The following is a 13,865-nucleotide window of genomic DNA, read 5'->3' on the forward strand; positions in this document are numbered from 1 at the left end:
AAAAGTGTCAGCCTTTTTCTTTATATGAAAAGCAAATGTGGCCAAGTAACAGATGTAAAGTACAAGTAATGTCAAGGATTATTAAAACTGGAATGTTTCTGACCCAGAAATAAAGGTCAGGAGGGCACCTGTACTCCAACCCAAGACCACCACATCACTTAGGTGGGGTGTAGGTAAGTGGTATCTGTGTATCATTTGGATTGTTGCTTGACTTTAAAAACAGACTTATGTGTTTACTTTCTAATTGTCTTATGCACAGAAATACCTTCTGTTCCTTCAGAGGAAGAAGCTCACAAGGCACACAGGGAACCACCAGTCAGTTCTGAAAGAGTAATATTGCGGTAAGCCTCTCAGACCCCTTAGAATTTGCCCACATCCATGTGTAGCACAGTCACCTGATGCTCTCCATTTTTCATGAGGGACCAAATATGTTACTAAGGAGTAGAAAACTATAATGAAATTACTTAGGCCTGTGTTTCAGTCTATGTCCCTTGGAGAGTACTCCACTGCAACGGAAGTATTTCTGTCCCTTTAGGACAGTGTTTCCCTTAAGCCAAACTATTAAGTAAAGCTTGTGGAGCTTGAGCTTGTTGGAAAGAGGGGTCCTTGCTGTGACGGATCTCTTAGTAAGATCTGGACAAGCCATCTCTGGCTCTTCATTCACTTCTTGTTTCCAAATCCTTATTCCCTGACAGAGAGAAGAAACCTGCAGACGCAATGGAGAACTTCAAACGCCGGCACTCCAAGCTGATAAACTCCTGTAAGTACCTTCTACCTGAAGTGCTGTGGCAGCCCCCTCTCCTCCATCATCCCCCACCCTTGCAGTGAGCACAAAGGAAAGGGGCTCCTGCCACGTGGTGGCAAGGAGGGGGCATTAGAGAACAGTGTTCTGTGTGGGCAGTGAAACCAGAGTCCTGCAGGACACTCAGCGAGCTGCTGAGCTTTGCTTATAGAAGGTACATTGTGGTCTAATGTATTCAGTTATCCTAAACTGAGACACTAACAGAGTTTTCTCCAGGTTGAAGCAGAGGACGAGCAGCTATACTGTAGAAAGTATAAATGTATATGCCTCTCTTCACAGCAAGATTGCTGTATCAGGAGTACAGTGATGTGGTCCTGAACAAGGCCATTCAAAGCCAGAAGAGAGTGGATTCTTTTGCAGAAGATATAGAGTCAAGTCTCCCAAGCTCCCCAAGGCTACGGAGAAAAGTGCTGTCTCCCCAGGACTCATATTTGCAACGACTGTCAGTGTCATCTAATGCGTCCCTCTGGCAGGACATCCCGATGATACGGGGCAGCAGAATGCTACTCAATATGTCCCGTGATGAGCAGAAGCTGCAAGAGGTAATGGACAGATGTGACAAGGTAGATGGGTAGCCTGTAGTCAAGACAGAGTCCTCAGAAGGGTGATAAAAATGTAGAGCAAAAATGTCTGATCTGAGAATGCGATTGGTTGAATGTGGAGGTCACTTCTATGAATGTAAGTGGTATGAGGATGTGCTTGTGAAGCAGTACAGTGCTGAAGTACAGAACTGTAGAGAAAATGAGCACTGAAGGACAGACTCTGGACCATATCAGTAACTTCATGAAAATAGACATGGGGAAATTGAAATGAGATAAAACAAGGAATTTTGGAGCATGTTCAATGAAAAAGAGAATGTTAAAGTAGGAGACTTCCAGCATTCTCCCACACATAAGCTGATGAGAGATGCTAATAAAACCACAGTGTATTGTAGTTCCTGTGGTAGAGCGTGAGTTTACCAAATTGACCTGTGTGAGCTGCAGGGCTGAGAAGAAACGGGAAGATGTATGGGTTCAGCAAAATGGTACATAGAGAAACTGGGTAAGGAAAATGAGAGGAACTGAGGAGTGGATGGGAGGATCCAGAGAAAAAAGGAGAAAATAACAGAATGGGAAACGATGAAGGAGAAAAACAAGGGTGATAAGGATGCTGGAAAATTTATGGGAGCATGTTAAACAGGAAACATACTGAAAGTGGAGTTGAAGGGGAATAAAAAGTAAAATGGGAACAGGTAGCTATTTTTCTTTTAAGTCACACCACAAGTCTCTATTCTAAAGAAAGACAGCCTATATATAATATCATGCTTGCCCTTCATTCCTAAAGCCTATCTTCTGTACTTACACACTGCTTATGTCATGTGCTGGGAGGTTTCCTTTGCCTGTCTCCTCCGTAAGATTCATCAGACTTGAGTAGTCTGCTGATGCTGTGCTCCCTTCTTTCATCTCTCAAGGCCAAATTTGAGCTGATAATGTCTGAGGCTTCATACCTGCGCAGCTTAAATGTGGCTGTGGATCACTTCCAGCGATCAGCAGAGCTCCAGGCAATGCTCACCAACCAAGAGCGTCAGTGGCTTTTCTCCCGCCTTCATGATGTACGTGATGTCAGCGCCAGGTGAGACATGGACCTTTACTTCCAGGAGACTAATACCCTCCACAAAGCACAGACACAGCCCATCGTTCCATTCCATGACATCTCTCATTCCTGTGTGTTCACTGGGCTTCAAGGTACATTGCATACCAGTGCTGCCCTGAAAGGAACATTCACTGTTTTAGGTGACAGGGCAATGTAAATCTTGGTGTTAAGTCCCAGATATATGGAGCGATTGTGTGCAGAGCTCATTGCAGGAGGTCAAAATGTTCAAAATGCTCCTGTAGGTGTGCTGTATTGGCTTCAACTACAAGTAAACTTGACTAATTAGACCTCAGCCAAAACCAAATGCAGCTCCTGCCAAATACAAGAGAGAAGAAGCAGCTGCACGAGCCCTGAACAAAACTAAACAAAACAAAACAAAAAAAAAAAAAAGAGAGAAAAAGTGATTTACAGCCATCACTTGACAGAACCTAATGTGAATCAATTTAGCATAAGTCATAAAATGTAGACATGACCCCACATGCAAGGAATCCTATATGTTTTTGGATTCTGTTCTGCTTTTCTCCTGCAAGGCTTGGCTACGTATATTGCTAAGTTAGTAAGGTTTGCTGCTACCTTTTCCATTTCTATTAGTGAGGTTATTCTGGTAATGTCTTAATTTTCAGTTGTTTCCTAACCATGCCTTTAGAAGTAGCAAGTATGACCTCTCAGGAGCAGAGGTCTTTTGCCTCTGGTTCTTTCTTGCTGATTTATAGCCCTAAGTTGTCATTGTTCAGGCCTTATGCTCTCTCTAGAAGTAAAAAGCTGTCTTGGACTTCTATACAGTCTGACAGGATTCTAGTGGACTGAGGACATTCCTGCTTGAGTAAATGACACTGGTATTTCCCTCTCCTTTTATGGCACCACAACTATGTGTTGCAGTTTCCTCTTTGACTTGGAGGAGAAATTTGAGGAGGACATGTTCACCTTCCATGTGTGTGATGTGGCTCTGAAACATGCCCCTGAGTTCCGCAGGGTGTATCTACCATATGTAACAAACCAGACGTATCAGGAGCAAACCTTCCAGCGATTACTGTAAGTTTTCTCCTTTGCTGCCCCCTTCTCCTTTACTTCCTTGCTGCACCTTGAATATTCATGCTTTCAAATGATGGACGATACAACAGGTACAGGCTGTTGGCCAGTGTTCTCACTACATTCCCAGAAGAACAGGCAGGAACCTTCTTAAATTCAATGGTATTTGGGACAGCAGGACATAGCTGCTGCAGGCTTTTCTCCCATAGCATTGGAAAGGGAAAGAATAATTAATATCTGATTCTATTTCAGGCTATTCTCTCTGTCTACTCTCCACTGAATAGAGCAAAAATGACTGTCCTGGATAGTGGTTTTCAGACTACTAAGAACCAGAAAGTGACAATTTCAAATGGAACTTTCAACCTGAACCATTCTGTGATTCTGTAGTTAAGAAAAATATGGCTGCTGTCAGTAAGCTTGAACTGGCTATCCAGGAGTCTTTAAAACTGATTGGAAATCCTAGGGCCACTGTTGGTCTGTTTTGCTCTGGGAGTGGAACATCTCTTGCCCTCCTCTTATGTATGTGGTGGCACAAGCAAGCATTGCTCAGGCATGGGCCTAGTCCTGAGCAAAGTGTTCTGGCCAGTTCTGCACTGACTGCTTCCCTTTGCAATAAACCAATTGCAGTGAAGCTACAGTGATTCCAATGGAAGACACTGTTCCCAACAGCCTATGCAGGCACCATCTCTGGGTTCTGCTGACCAGGAGAGATCTAGTGTCACAACTGATTCCCTTCAGGGAAGGCTCATTTCCACACAGAGAGAACCTCCAGGATATTGTCTAGGGCAATGTCTACTGGGCCTACAACCCTCTTCCACATCTCTTCAAGGATGTGGGATTGGCTATTCTGGTAGCAGGTATTACTCTTGTACTTTGAGCCTTGTATGTCCTACTGCCCAACACACAAAACTGGATGGCAGTGACCCAGTCTAAGAGGGTAAGAGAGACATTACGGGAGAAGGCAGCTTCTCTCAGGAGTAGCAAGAGAGGGGAGGCAGCTGTTTCCAGACCCTGAATACAGGCCCTGGAGCTGGACCATTCAGTGTAAGGAAAGAATACAAACCACCACTGTCTCTGTGAAAGGTGCCCTACTAATAGGGAGAATTGAAATGCTGATGTTATTTCTGGCTTTTATTCCAGAGGGCTGTGGCAGAAAGAGGAAAGATACAACAGTTTATACTGCTGTTTTTCTGTAGCTGTTAGAGACCCATACTTGCTCTTCCTCAGCAGAATTGTGCAGTTTCTTGACACCTCTTGGCTCAGGGACAAAACCCAGCTCTTGGGAGTGTTCCAACACTCACTGAAATCTGATATTAGGAAGACTATTTATGTGTTCTGATGCCTGGATGTCGTCTTTCTTTACCACTCACACAGAAATGGAAATGCAGGGTTCCAGCAAGTCCTGGAGAGACTGGAAAGTGATCCAGTATGCCAGCGCCTCTCACTTAAATCCTTCCTCATCCTCCCTTTCCAGCGCATCACTCGACTCAAACTCCTTCTACAGGTAACCGTGGTGATTCTCTGCTTTCCTACAGTTTCTCTCAAGTTGACCCTTCTTCATGTCTGCAGGTCATATAAATATATGCTGGCTCCAGGCATGGGGGGAACGATGGCATGCAGCCTTTTGTGTTGCACCTCTGACAAGTTTGGCAAGATGCTTTAAAGCCACTCTGTTGCATATATTGTGAATATGCCTTTGCAAAAACAAACCCGTTTGGCATTGTACAAATGCTTGCTGTGCATTAGACCAGCACCATGAATTGGATATAATAGTCTCTGTGAGGCAATGTAGTTTATATACCAGTTAGAATTTTGTTGCAACACTACTTCAGTTGTACTCCAATAGATAATTTATGGAGTCTTCTTGGAACATTGTTGATTTACATTTTATTGAACTTTTTTGGCTTCCTGCTAGGAAAAAAAAAGCAAAGGTTCCTTGGCTGCCCTCTGGAAGGCAGCCTGCCTCTACTCTTCGCCTGCAACATTGACTAAGAGGAGACTTCCAGACAGGGAACCAGCAAATTGCTAATGAACTCATTTTGAGCTATTTCTATGAAATTCTTTGTTTTGATTATTTGAGCCTTTTTTGAACAGGAGAACAGGAGTATTAGGCAAAGAACGATTCTGTTTGTAAGGCTGTTTGTGCTCGGATTAGTGGTTGCTTCCTATGTTATCTAACTTGGATGTGATAGTTAATATGTTTTAGATTTTGTCAGGGATACCCTGTTCAATGCAGTTTATCAGTGACATTCTGCATCTCAAATTTCTGGCCTTGTTATTTCCACATCTCTTTACCTACTATTGCTTTAGTTTCTTTCGAGGCTGGCATCTTGGTGGCTCCTTGTTTCTCCTACCCCTCCCAGATACACATGTCCAGCTTTCCCTGTTTGCATTATGAAAAACATCATCTTTCATACAGAATATCCTGAAGAGAACTCGACCGGGGTCTGAGGAGGAAGTGCAAGCAACGCAGGCCTATGATGCACTTGAAAAGGTAGGACTGTCAGCCCATCCTGCAGCCTTGCAGAGAGGGATCTGAGGTTTTTGGTTGGTGGTACCCTCAATTTGAGTGAACAATGTACCCTGGCATCCAAAAGGGCCACCTGTATCCTGGGTACAATAAGCACAGCACGGCTGATGGGTCAAAAGAAGTGATTGTCCCACTATACTCAGTATTGGTGTGTCCTCACCTCGAGTACTGTGTGCAGTTTTGAGCTCCACAATGTAAAGACATAAAAATACTGTGATGTGTCTAAAGGACAGTAACAAAGATAGCAAAGGGGCATGACTTGCAAGGAGTGGCTGAGGATATGATGTGAGGTTTGTTCAGCTTAGAGAAGACTGACGGGTGACCTCATTGCTGTCTGCAGCTTCCTTGTGAGGGGGAGGAGAGAGGGAGATGCTGATCTCTTCTGTCTGGATGCAAGGGAATGGCTCAAAGCTGTGTCAGGGGAAGTTCAGATTGAATATTAGGAAGAAGTTCTTTACTGAGAGGATGATCAGGCACCGGAACAAGCTCCTCAGAGAAGAAGCCATAGTGTCAAGCCTGGTGGGTGTTCAAGAAGTGTTTGGACAACACTCTTAAATATATGGTTTGACTTCTAGTTTGCCCTGTATGGAGTCAGTAGTTGGACTTGATGATCCCTGTGGGTCCCTTCCAACTCAGCCATGATTCTCCACAGCCATGCTGCATCACACAGCTGCAGGGCACCTAAGTGGCCCAGTCCTTTTCATTGGTCCTCAGCCTTGTCAAGGGCCCTTATTGTTGATCTTCACCAGTAACAGATTACTGTGTTCATGTGATTCTCCTGCATGTGCAGTGGTAGTTGTGAGCAGAAAGCACTAAAGCAGGAGCCAGCTCTGATGCAACTGAACCTGCACTAATGATTTCGAACTACTTTTTTTCTGCTCTCACTCTTTCCAGTCTCTTAACCACGATTTCCACTTTGTGTTCCTAATCTTTGTCTCTAATTAGTGATCAACTTTTACCATAGCCTTTGCAAGAAAATCATGCTTTAAAAGAAAAAAAAAAAAAAAAGAAAAAATGGCAAGGCATTACTTGTTTACATCCCTTCCTCTATCCTATTTATTAGAAAGAGAAGATTTAAAGTGTTCTGGGACAACTTGCTATTTAAAATTTGTATAGCAGCATAAGGTGGACTTGTTTCTTGGCTAGCTCCTTTTCTGTCTAGTGATCATTTGACCTTATTGGAGTGTCACTCCCTTCCTTACAAACTTTCCTCTATTCACTAACTCAAACCTAAAGACCATTTCAACATGACATGTACCTCCTTAAAACTCTTTGGACTGCACCTATGTGCTGCACAGCTCCCAAAACACTTCCATCTGAGGTGGGTGGGCAAGATGTCATACCCTGAAATCCTTAGGCTCCACCTGTGTTAAAGCCAGCCTGATCTCTGTAACACTGTTATGCAGCTGTCCTATATCACCTCAGGCAGCTATGTAGGCAGCTTTTACAGGCTAAAGTACCTCTGTTTCTTTGTGTCCTGTCCTCACTGGTATAGGCAACAAGCTCAGGGTTGTGGAATATCAGGGCTGATGTTTAACTAATCAGCCTCTCATGTTTTCAGTGGAGCATCTAATGACAGTTGCTTCCAAGTGACCAGCAATTCAACCTCTGTCACCTGGGAGAAATGTCTCTAGTATCCTCCCACAGAATCCCAAAGTTAATAAAATATTTATCACAGAGACTTCATTTGAAGAATATCTTCCATAAGAAAGAAGGGTGATCATTATAGGTATGGAGAAGTTTAGTATGCTCACCTAGAAAAATAGTTTTTTTGCAGGAGGATGCCCAAGGAACTGTCACAGTGACTCTTGAGGGTCTCCTGGGAATAGTACTGATCCCACCAGGCAGTTCTGCTCCCACCTTACTGATTGACTGTTTTCCTCTCCAGCTTATCAAGGATTGCAATGAAAATGTCCAGCGCATGAAGAGCACTGAAGAGCTGATCTACCTCAGCCAGAAGATTGAATTTGAGTGCAAGGTGAGCTTGTCCATTCCCTGGGCCTTGCTCTAGCCTAATGTATTTTCTCTCTTTCCTCACAAAGTCACTTGTGCTTACTTTTTGTTCTCCTCTCCAATATACACGGAACCATTGAACCAGAATATCATATACAGGTCAGCTTTTTATCAGTGTTTCCCTTACCCGGTTGTTCATGTCAGCTTTGAGCTGAGAGTGCCTACCATGACTTATGGTTGTCCAGCTGGGAGGAGAAAGCATGCTTCCTCTAGATAAGGGAAAAAATGCAAAACCAAAACTAAAAGATACACATTTCCTTGTAGCACTTGAAAGAAACGTTCTTTTCTCTCTTGCAGATATTCCCACTCATCTCACAGTCAAGGCGACTTGTGAAGTGTGGTGAGTTGACAGCACTGGACTTCAACAACCTGAGTCCAAAATGGAAAGTCACCACCCGTCCCATCTACCTACATCTTTTCAATGACTGTCTGCTCCTGTCTCGGCCGAAGGAGTGAGTGCCTCAACACAATTCTCGCTGCCCCTTCTAAAATACCTGTCTCTTTCTGGGTCTGTGCTTTGGTGAAAGAGTCCTTTCCCTCTGCCTGCCAGCGAGTGGCAGCACTTGCCAAGTCACTCTCCTAATCCTACATTATGTGAGTATCATGCAACCACGTGGAATCTGATATTCCCAACTCTTAAGTACAACATATGATAATATAACAAGGTATCTTCTGGTCCCTAGTACAATGCTTCTATTCTGCCTCTCCATCTCTTTAATGTGAAACACTTCAGTAATAACCATTTATTCTAGTTTTACTTAGTAATAATTTCTTCCTAAAGGACAGTGTGAAGATTAGGGAGTATGCAAATCGCGGGTTTGTCAAGAAACTAAGAGAGTTGTTGGTTGGTTGTGTTGGGATTTTGGGAGGGCGGTCTTGTCTTTAAGCTGTAAGCTGTCAAATAAAATTCTAATAGGACAGAGCTCAGTATTTCTACCCTTTTCATTAAGTCCCTTCTATGTTCTTTGGCCTTCTGAGACTTCTAATAGGAACAAAGCTTAAGGTGCCTGAAGCAGACGAAGACTCATTAAAAACTTTTTGCTTTCCTGACATCAGAAATCTACATGGACTCACTTTGTAACCCACATCACCTTAAAACTCACAACTTGTTTTGTTCCTCCTCTTTACCTGCAGGGGTGGACGTTTTGTTGTATTTGATCATGCTGCTTTCTCAGATGTGCGTGGGGAGAAGTGCGAGATGAAACTACATGGAACAAACAAAAATGTTTTCCGTCTCTTTCTACTTCAGAATTACCAGGGGAAGAGAGTGGAATTTTTGTTTCGTACAGAGACACAGTAAGAGCTCAAGGTTACCCTCAGTATATCGCATTACCATAGCCAGACACCTCCCAGGAGCCTGACGGTTGCCCCTCAGCTACCCAAATGCTGAAATATCAAATGCAGCTGCTGAGCAGAGGACTTGAAAAACATCCTCTTGCCATAACAAGCCCCTAATGAACCACCTTGCTCTTCTCTTATCATAGCTGCTCTACAATACTACCACACTATGTCATACTGTCAGCCTTCAAAAATGGGAGGTTTTGCCTTTTCCTCCTATCCCCTTTCTCCATTTTCTCTGTTTTCTGCTGAGTACCCCCTCCCTGACCCCTCTTGTGAGTAAACCTGTACACACACCCTCCAGTTCCTGTCATCAGACTGCTGTCACTCATGTTGAATCCTGACACCTATCTGGTGATGTTTTCCAGCAGTGAGAAGCTGAGGTGGATCTCTGCTTTGGCTCCTCCGCGAGGAGAACTGGACCTCCTGGAATGCCCTGGTGAGACTGCTCTGCTACTACAGCAATGGGGGTGGGCTGGCTCAGAGGAGTTGGAGTCACTGTGAGGTGGAACATCCCAGAAATTGTTCTGAGGTAGAATACTTGCTTTTTTGTAAATAGATAAGATTTTCATGGGCTTTCCCTCAGTGCCAGGTACTGCCAGTTATTTTATCCATTCTTCTTCCTCATATTCGGTAGAAAACCTACAGTGTCCCAGTTCTGTGCTTTTTAGTGTTTGGGCAGTCCCTTATCCCCTACCTCCGCTGGGGCTGATCCACACAGTTTTATTATTGTTTTCTATTAATCTTTCCTCCCCTTTAGATGCACCACAGGTTCAGTGCATAAAGACCTACAAGGCTCGAGAAAATGATGAGCTGGCTCTGGAGAAAGCAGATATCATCATGGTTATGCAGAACAGCAATGATGGTGAGCAGAATGAACAACGGCTATCTTAAATTACATGTAGAAAGTTGTAAAGCTCTATCGACACAATTGAGCTTTAGATGGAGCCTCTTATTCCTGACTGTTGTATTGAGGGGATGAAGAGACACTTTATTTGGAAGCTGAAAGAGGATCTTTTAATTTGATCTTAAGGCCTTGTGGAAGGGTGGGTGCTTTTTGGGAAGAATGAGAAAATGTTTTTTTTCTTGATGTTGTGCTTTTCCTCATACTGAAGGATGGATGGAAGGAGTAAAACTTTCAGACCGGGAGAGAGGCTGGTTCCCCGCAGAACACGTGGAACTCATCTCCAGCAAACAGGCACGGCAAAAGAACCTGAAGGAGGAGCAACGTGTAAAGAATGCCAAGCAGCAGGTCTTCTGCAAGAAATAAGACACTACTTTGTCTGGACCTGTACAGTCTCCCTGCCATGGGGAAACCATATTTTTGTTTTTATATTGTGCCTCAGAAGAAACGCCTCTGCAAAGAGCATAATACAGCACTTTGACAGAACCAGGTGCTTTTTGCCAAAGAAAGCAGGAATTCAATCAGGAAAAATCATTCACTTCCTCTGTGTCACCAGGAGTATGGCAGCCGTAGGAGGAAAAAAAGGTTGCATATATTGCTTGCTTTGTGGTAGTAGGGAGGGACTTTCATTGGACAGAAGTCTGGGATCTGGACTTCTGAAAATGTGTTCCTGGTTTTGCCACTGACAAGTTGCAGGACCTTGGGCAAGTCACTTCAGAATTCTGCCTCAGTTTCCCATCTGTGAAATGGGGGTAAACTTACCTACCTCACTGGATGATGTGAGGCTAAATTCACTAGTATTAGCATACTAAGAGCTTTGAGTTCCCGAGAAGGAAGGTGCTAAGTGCAAAGCACAATATAGTTGAGGAGAGTTTTTCATTTGAATATCCTCTTGATATCTCGATACTGATCTCCATAGTGTAATTTCCATTTAGAACAATTTATCTATTTGATCGTGCAAGTCTACTGGTTTTTAGATAGGCAAATATTTCTTTGTACCTAAATTTAACTCAGACTCTGCATACTGTTAAGAGTCCTTAACAGCATTAGAAAACCCACTTGAGTTAAGCAAAGTTTTCAGAAGCCACTGTGATGATTGCCCGCACCTTAAGAGGTATCAAGCTGAAGAATCTGTTTCACAAAGGTCACCTCTCTTCTGAACAAGTGTCCCAATAAGCCATCTGAAATGACTTATATTTTTACTCTGCCTCCCTCTCAAAGTAGAACAATGACTGTTGATAAAGAGTTTTATTATGTGTCGGTACATGCCCTGTACAAAATAACCGTGACTAAGCGTATGCAATGAAGTGGCACTTTCCTGCTGCTCTTAATCTGATAGCTGATGTGGTTTTGCATGCACCATTTTGCACACTTATAGAAAACACTGAGATATTTAGCCACTGTAGATAAAGTCAAAATATGGACCAGGGACTTTGTTCTTTATTAGAACTCTCTGGTTTTAAGTCCAGTTTACATGCAGTCCTGCTTCTGTGCAGAACCTGCCTATTTGAGGATACGCCTTCAACTGTAAAATACTATTTCTGTGTTAAAGTGTTTGCGTTCAGTTCAGTCAATGCAAGATCAAGTATGAGGATCAATACACCAAAGAAAGCAACGTGTAGCCTTCTTGCATTTAATATATTTGAAGAATTAGTTATCTTCATTTCTCCAGCTTTCTGTCTCTGTAACATTCTGCCTTTAATTCCCATTTATGTTGTATCTAGTACAGCTTATTACAGCCTATTTATATCAATAATTTTAGCTGGATTTGAAAAAAAAAAAGTTGCTTTTAGTCTTAATAAACTTATGCACTTCTCCAGTTAAAACAACTTTCTGCTTTCCTTGTAACTTAGGTTTTCATCTGAAATGTAAGTAATTCAACATTTTCTGAATGTTTTCAGAAATACATTCAGTATTTTATTTTATTTTTTGTTTTCCGTATAATTCTCCTTTCTACATGAATATTAAGTACAAATAGCTATACTTAGCTGAGGCAATGAGGAAGCTTGCTTTACCAGCCGTACCCTAAAATTCTTCAGAGCATTACCACCAACCCTGAAATGACTGCTGCAGCAGGTTCCATAGTTGTGTAAGTCATCAGTATATCAAAGTAAGCTTGAAGAGGTGACCTACAGAAGATGGGAGTCCAGTCAGTGAGGCAGGATGCAATTATTCAATTGTATTTTCATCTATGGTCCAGATTACAAGCTGCCTACACTCAACAAGATCCAGGGATGTTCAGAGGTCCAGAATGTCTGCTTATCCCAGGCTGTCATGAATTTATGCAATACATAGGTCTTCAGGATCACTGATGTCTCAACCGGCATACAGAACGCTGCCCTGGGATCAATTCAGGACATGCCCCTGTAAGGTCATCTGATGCAGGCAGACTGAGATACATCATCTCAGCTTCATTTTTGCTGTTTGTATCATGAGGAGGCAGGCCATGGATATTGCCATTCTAAATTAGAAGTTATCTCGTGAAACATTTTTAAAAGTTGAGAATTCTTTACTCCTTCAACTTCCACTCTTAAAAACAGGCAGGCTTATTGTTCATGAGAGTCTGCCAAGGTGTTCTCTATGTTAAATTCTGTATGTTCTTGTTAAAATTATTTTTGAGATATAGGAAGCTTCAAGGCCTCTGTTGCCACTGACAGGAGTTTTACACTGTTTAACTAGTTGGATCAAAGGTTAACTTCTCCATGTCTCAGGTACAGCCTTAATTTCCTGTTGTCAGGTTTTTGTATGTTTAGGAACCTTTAAAGGTCAGCTCATGCTTCTGAGACTAAGTGCTTATACCCTGGTTTACTTTTTCTTACATTTCAGATAGGCTTCATCTTCTCACTGTTTAGTTAATTTTTTAGCCCTAGCACCATCCTGCCACCAAAATCTATAAACAAATCTGCACTGAATTGCTTCATGCTTTTTTGAAACTGATTAGCATCTCCTTGGCTGGTACAAACTTGAGCTAGTACAATATCACTTGAAACTGCAGGAATCAAGGAGGCAGGAATCAAGCTGACAGAGTATCTGCTACATCCTATTAGTGTCTTAATTACGAACCAGGATCTCTCCCTACATTATCTAATGTGGATAACCTGATTTCCCAGAAAATTGGTGTTAAACAGAAATTGAAGTGGGGAGTTTGTCAGCCAAAACCCAAAAAAGATCCACAAAATGGGAAAGCTAGATGAGAGATGCCAGTGCACCTTAAATAGCCAGCTGTAAATTGAAGCACAAAGAAACCATCATCTTCCACAGAAACCTGTGGAGACTGATACATAGCATATCTGAACAAAAGAAATTTAGTGCCTCTATACTGAAAAATAAAAAAAAATAAGGACAACCTTTAGAGGGAAGGTACACTCATTTCTTTTTTTGGTAAGAACAGCAATGAAGTACAAGCATGAACTAGATTTTAAAAGTTTTGTTGAGAATCTGAGCAATTTGTGGTTTATGTCTGAAAATCAAATGTTATGACTTGTCATTTTTTTCACATAGAAACATATAAAATATGTAAAAAAAACCAAAACAAACAAAAACCACAAAACAACACCCCTCGTCCCCAAACCTCACAGCCCTGGAGACCTGTATTGGTCCCTCCTAGAGGAAAATAA

At 42.4% G+C, this 13,865-nt stretch overlaps 1 protein-coding gene across 3 annotated transcripts in view; it reads left to right on the forward strand.

Moving 5' to 3' along the window:
* The window catches only part of LOC136116380 (uncharacterized), a 36,758-nt gene extending 24,711 nt beyond the window's left edge, over window positions 1–12,047 (forward strand). For all 3 annotated transcript variants that reach the window (XM_071816994.1, XM_065862677.2, XM_071816987.1), the window contains exons 3-15: window positions 260–341; window positions 696–760; window positions 1,082–1,344; window positions 2,253–2,413; window positions 3,314–3,466; window positions 4,838–4,967; window positions 5,883–5,957; window positions 7,882–7,971; window positions 8,304–8,458; window positions 9,141–9,302; window positions 9,713–9,783; window positions 10,105–10,209; window positions 10,460–12,047. In XM_071816994.1, the coding sequence (XP_071673095.1) occupies window positions 260–341; window positions 696–760; window positions 1,082–1,344; window positions 2,253–2,413; window positions 3,314–3,466; window positions 4,838–4,967; window positions 5,883–5,957; window positions 7,882–7,971; window positions 8,304–8,458; window positions 9,141–9,302; window positions 9,713–9,783; window positions 10,105–10,209; window positions 10,460–10,614 (1,667 nt within the window). In that variant the 3' untranslated portion in view covers window positions 10,615–12,047. The remainder of the gene's footprint in view (window positions 1–259; window positions 342–695; window positions 761–1,081; window positions 1,345–2,252; window positions 2,414–3,313; window positions 3,467–4,837; window positions 4,968–5,882; window positions 5,958–7,881; window positions 7,972–8,303; window positions 8,459–9,140; window positions 9,303–9,712; window positions 9,784–10,104; window positions 10,210–10,459) is intronic.
* The last annotated feature ends 1,818 nt before the right edge of the window (window positions 12,048–13,865 follow it).

Source organism: Patagioenas fasciata, chromosome 1 (assembly GCF_037038585.1).
Source record: "Patagioenas fasciata isolate bPatFas1 chromosome 1, bPatFas1.hap1, whole genome shotgun sequence".
In the NCBI taxonomy this organism is placed as follows: Eukaryota; Metazoa; Chordata; class Aves; order Columbiformes; family Columbidae; genus Patagioenas; species Patagioenas fasciata.